Below are 5,902 nucleotides of genomic sequence, written 5' to 3' on the forward strand. Positions count from 1 at the left end.
TGCGCCCTCGAATTCAAAAGCAAACATGCTAGCCAAAACTCCATCTGTCATCTGGTCTTATTTTTTTTCTCCCTTCGGAAAGGAAGCAAGTTGCAGCATACATAAGTATCTGAATAAACCAGTGCTATGACAAACTGACAAGCATTAGGCTTGCAGCATTAACGTGTGGCAAAATTACCAGTTAACGGAGGCAGTATCATAAAACTGAGCCAACAGCCAAGCGATCCATTGCAGGAATACCGGATTATCCCGGGATTACCCTAGCGCTAAATATCAGCAATGGAAACTGGATTATCCCCGGATTACCCTAGCACTAAATATCAGCAATGGAAACAAAGCGGGCTCGCCAGTGCCCACAGGGTGTTCGTCAGAATGCCAGAGGCATTAAACACTAAAAACTACAGCAAAAGGATATGGGAGTAACTAGTAAGCCTCACCTGCGGGACGAGCCTACCGGTGCCGCAGCCCAGCGGAGAGGTTGGTTGGGGCCGGAGGTGGCCTGAGGGAACTGCTGCCGGCGCTGTGTGGAGCGGCGCGAGACACACCGAGAGCTCGGCTGTTGGCTCCAGAACGGCTGGCTGCACGATGGACGGGCGGCGGGGCAAATTTATCAGCTCCGACGTGCGGCTGCAGCACGCAGACTTGAGTGATCCCTTCGCCAGAGCGGCCGTGTGGTGTGGTCGAGTAGAACCCCCGGAGGCCGGAGCTGCCGACCGAACGGCGCACCCGCGCCAATTTTCGGCCGCCTTTGAGGTGTTCACGCCGTCAGAACACTGAAATGCTGCGGCCGGGCCTGCGTACGCGTTGGTAGCAAGTCCATGAGCTCACCGAGCCTTGGGCCTCGAGGCCTGATAGACAACCCCCCAGCGGTCAGCCAATATAGTAATCTCAGATTCAGGCCTCTAATCTAAAATTAAACATCCGGAGGCTTTTACATATATATATATATATATATATACCATTAAAAAAGTTTATAATTACGCATGAGTCATTAAAAAAAGTTGACCGCATACGAGTGCCATCGTTCTGAACTTCTTCGCTCTCCGAACCATTCCATCGGTGTTTGGTTCGTTTTCACCATTAGATGTGGGCCCGGTCAGTACAAACGTCTAAAATACCTTTCTCTCGTTCTATCCTCTTGCTTCTTTAGTCCACGCCGCTTGCGCTCGCGTCCGAGGCTGGCGGAGCTCGCACCCGCGCCCGGCAGAGCTCACGCTCGCGCTCGTGCTCGCGTCCGCGCCCGGCGGAGCTCGCGCTCGCGCTTGCGGCCGGCAGAGCCCACGCTCGCGCTTGTGGCCGGCAGAGCCCCGCTCGGCGGAGCTCGCGCCTGTGGCCGACGGAGCTCGCGCTCGAGCTCACGGCCGTCATCCCCTCCGTCCGCGGCGGCGGCGTCCATGCCTGGCCTCGCGCTCGCGCTCACGGCCGCCTATCCCCTCCGGCAGCGGCAACGTCGTCCACGCCCGGCCTCACGCTCGCGCTCGCGGCCGCCATCCCCTCTAGCAGCGGCGCCCTCGTCCACGCTCGGCTTCCCCTCGCACTTGCGGCCGGTAGAGCCCCGCTCGGCGGAGCTCGCCCCCCACGCTTGCGTCCGCGGCCGGCGGAGCTCGCGCTCGAGCTCGCGGCCGCCATCCCCTCCGTCAGTGCTCATGCTCGCGTCCGTGGGCGTGCCCGCCGCGCGCTCTGCGCCCCGGCGAGGTGCAGGCGCGCCTCTCGCGCTGCCGTGGCCAAGAAGAAGGAGATGTCGGTGCTGCTGATGGTGGCCGCTCTGGCCGTGGCCATCCTCAAGGTGGCCGTCGCCGTCGGCGTCGTCGCCGTGATCGAGGGGCAGCCGCGCAGGGGGCAGCTCCACTCCGACCACAACACCACCTCATCCAGGCTAACGCGTCCGAGCTCGCGGCTGCGGTGACCGCCTCGGCACCGCTGCTCCGCGTGTCCGCCCAGCTCCACCCCGGCCGCCGCGGGCGCGCACGGGCGAGCTCGGCCCCAGCCAGCCGCCACGGGCGAGCTCCGCCCCGGCCGCATGCATGAGAAGAGAGATCAAGTTTGAGAGCGAGAGAGAGAGAGGATAGGGATGACAGGGGTATTATGGACGTTTTGATTGACCTGACCCACTTGTCAGGACTCCCAAACGGTGAAAAACGAACAGAACACTGACGGAATGGCTTGGAGAGCAAAGAAGTTCAGAATGATGACACTCGTGTGCGGTCAATTTTTAATGGCTTATGCGTAATTATAAACTTTTTTAATGGCATACATGTAAAAGCCTCAAACATCTGGAATTCATATCTAAGGCCGAACCGCTTTGCCTCGGCTCGAACGAAACACTCGACAGGTCCTCAGGTTGCTAAAAAACACTAAGGTCCTCAGATTCCCGCCCCCACCACCACCAAAAAAAAGGTCCTCAATGGCTCAGTGTGTGGCAGTCCACCTTAGGGTCAGAGTTGGTAACACAAAGTAAGGGGGCCATTGCAAGCAGCGTTGACACATGTTGTTTCTGATAATGATACAATTAAGACGTCTAGACGGACGGACGTCTCTCTCCGCTCACTCCCGCATGCGCCGCTCGCCCAGTGACCCTATCTGCTCGTCCCGTCCGTGCGCCCCCGATGCTCGCTGCGCCGTTTCCTCCCTACGTCACCATGCCCATCCGCCCCACACCACTCCACGTCGCCGCTGCAGGTCCCCCGTAGCGCTACGCCCCCGCCACGTCGTGCGCCCATCCCTTGCGGCCTCCTCTACGCTGCATCCCCACCGGGCCTAGTATGCCTCGCTCGCCTCCACCACACTGCCTCCTCCACGCCGCATCCCTACCAGGCCTAGTATGCCTCATTCGCCTCCACCACACTGCCTCCTTGCTGTGGCCAGCCCGCTCGTCGCGGCCGCCTCCATTGAGCCAGTGAGCCTCCACGACGGATGTTCCAGCAAGCAAGCAAGTGGGACGAGATTTGTGTGACGTCGCACCCGCCGGCGATATGCACGTGCCACTGCTGCATAGTGAGCTCCATGTGCCACAGTCGACCTCCGCGCCGGCATGCCTCCATTCGTCCAAGCAAAGCCCATGTTGCAAGAGTATGTTTTAAGTGTTTTAGATGTTTCATCTGGATGTTGTAAGTGTTTCATCTTGATGTTGCAAAAGTAGATCAGAATGTTGCACATGTTGCAGTGGCTATACACGTATGTTTCAAGTGTATGTTCCAAATGTTTCATCTCGTTTTCCATATGTTTGTTTGCAAGTGTTTTATTTGGATGTTGCATATGTTTCACACATATGTCGCAAGTGTTTTATCTAGATGTTACGTATGTTTGCAAATGATTTTCAAGTGTTTTAGGTGTTTTTTTGCAAGTGTTTCATACACATGTTTGAGTGTTTCAGCTGTTTCGTATGTGTCTTGCAAGTGTTTCATCTGGATGTTTCAAAACTAGATCTGGTGTTGTAGCTAGTGTTTCATATGCATGTTTCATGTGTTTCATCTACCTTTAGATGTATGTTGCCAGTGTTGCATCCAAATATTTCAAAAGTGGATAGGTGTTGCATATCTGTTCTCACTAATTTGTTGCCTCACCTACGCCTCGATGTCTCCTCCTCCTCCCGGTGCCATTTGGGCATCCGCCGCACCCTCCCCCTCTTCTAGATGCTAGCGTAGCCACCTGCTGAGCTGTTGGGCGCGTGCATGCACGTGAGAAGCGGAAGGGGCACGAACAGGGACTTCCCACGTGTAGTCAGACGATGCGAGCCCCGCATAGGCAGGCGTAGGATGCAGGTGTGCAGGAGGAGACAGAGTGCAGGCGCGGGCATCCGCATCCGGACGCTAGCACTGCCGTGTTGTTTACTAATGGACAATGATTCATGGATCTACAGTAGTGTAACAATACACAATTTAAGCATGTCGTTAAGCTTAGGAAACCTCTATTCCCTAAGGTTAGTGACATCATATGATATAGAACTAGGTTTGAATGGTTATATGTGGCGTATAGTAGCTGCCCACATCATATGATATAGAACTAGGTTTGAATGGTTATATGTGGCTTATGAATTGTGTTTCAACCGTCACCTATCGCATCAAGGTTAACGGTGAGCTAACAGAGGAGATTTCTCCCCAACGTGGACTTAGGCAAGGTGATCCCATTTCTCCCTACCTTTTCCTGCTATGTGCTGAGGTGTTTTCTTATCTGTTACATGAAGCCAAAGTTAGAGGGGAGTTGACTAGGGTTAAAGTGTGCCATAGTGCACCAAGTATATATCATCTTTTGTATGCAGATGATTCTCTGCTACTCCTGAAAACTGATGAATGGAGTGCATATCATCTGCAAAACATTCTTTCATTGTACGAGGATTGCTCAGGGCAAACTATCAATAAAGAGAAGTCTTCAGTCATGTTCAGTATGAATACCACGAGTGTAGAGAGAAACCATTTGATGTCAGTCTTGGGCATTACATCAGAAGCAATAAATGAGAAGTATTTGGGACTTACAATTTATATGGGGCAATAAAAAAAGAACTTTTGAATACTTGAAGGAAAGAGTTTGGAAAAGAATACAGGGGTGCAAAGAGAAGCTCTTATCAAAGTCTGGCAAGGGTGTTCTTATTAAGGCTGTTGCTCAAGCTATTCCAAGTTATGCAATGTCATGTTTTGATCTGACGAAATCTGTGTGTGATGAAATTAATAGCATCATAAGTAGATTCTGATGGGCTCAGCAGGACAAGGAAAATAAAAAATACATTGGTTATCTTGGGAATTACTATGCTGCAAAAAGGAAAGGGGTGGCTTGGGTTATAGAGATCTGCACCTTTTCAATTTAGTTATGCTCGCAAGACAAGGGTGGCGCCTTCTACTAAATCCTGATTCTTTGTGTGCTCAGGTTCTAAGATCTAAATACTTTCCTCATGGTGATCTCTTGTCAGCAGTGGATAAGCCTGAAATTTCTTATTCATGGAGAAATATTGTTCGGGGCGTACATGCTTTAAAAGATGGCTTGATTTGGAGGGTTGGCAACGACACTCAGATCAATATTTGAGCTAACCTCTGTATCCCACGGGGCATCACTAGAAGACCTTGTACCCCTATGGGGCAAACAATTTTAAACAAGGTCTCTGAATTAATTGACATGACCTCTAGTGACTGGGACAGAACTCTGGTAACTAAAATTTTCTGGGAAGCAGATGCAAAAAACATTCTTTCCATACCGTTGAAAAATGGAATGGAGGATACTTTGGCCTAGCATTTTGATCCAAAAGGAGAATTCTCAGTCAAGTCTGCATATCATGTTTTAACATATAAGAAAGAGCTATCGAAAAGAAGGCAGATAGGTGAAGCAAGTGCCAGTTGTGTCAGCTCAGATCATAGAAACATCATTTGGCAGAAAATTTGGAAGCTCCGATGTCCACCAAAGGTGGGTTCACACATAATAGCTTGCCCCTATGTATGAATATCTTTCGTCGAGGAATGGACATTGACACCCGATGTCCTGTTTGTTGGAGGCTAAATGAGGATGGTGGGGGCATTGTTTTATTAGATGCAAATTCATCAAGAAATGTTGGAGAGCTTTGAACTTGGAGGATCTTCGCCTGAATTTGATTGATCTTAGCCACCAAAATTCTTTCTCTAGAGGAGGATAAAAAATTATCAGTGATTGGCTTTCTTTGGCTATGGTGGGATGCTCGTAATAAGGCGAACGCTGGGGATAAGCTCTTGTCTACTGAGGAGATGGTTTACAAGGTACATTCTATGAAATATGTTGATGCTCTTCATATACAGGAGAAACCAAATAAGAGACAAAGTGGGATTTCTTGCTAGGTTCCCCCAACAGCTGACATCCTAAAGATTTATATTGATGGAAAAATAGAAAGAAAAAAGAGGTGCTCAGGGTTTTATTGTGAGGGATCACAAAGGGGATACAGTGC

The 5,902-nt window shown here is 50.9% G+C and overlaps 1 protein-coding gene across 1 annotated transcript; it reads left to right on the plus strand.

The window, feature by feature from the left end:
* The first annotated feature begins 1,084 nt into the window (after positions 1-1,084).
* LOC136460842 (uncharacterized) lies at positions 1,085-1,906 on the plus strand. Its single transcript, XM_066460392.1, has 2 exons — positions 1,085-1,099; positions 1,151-1,906. Exons 1-2 carry the CDS (start codon positions 1,085-1,087, stop codon positions 1,904-1,906), a joined length of 771 nt encoding a protein of 256 aa, XP_066316489.1.
* Positions 1,907-5,902: the final 3,996 nt, after the last annotated feature.

This window comes from Miscanthus floridulus, chromosome 6, assembly GCF_019320115.1.
Source record: "Miscanthus floridulus cultivar M001 chromosome 6, ASM1932011v1, whole genome shotgun sequence".
Taxonomy (NCBI): domain Eukaryota; kingdom Viridiplantae; phylum Streptophyta; class Magnoliopsida; order Poales; family Poaceae; genus Miscanthus; species Miscanthus floridulus.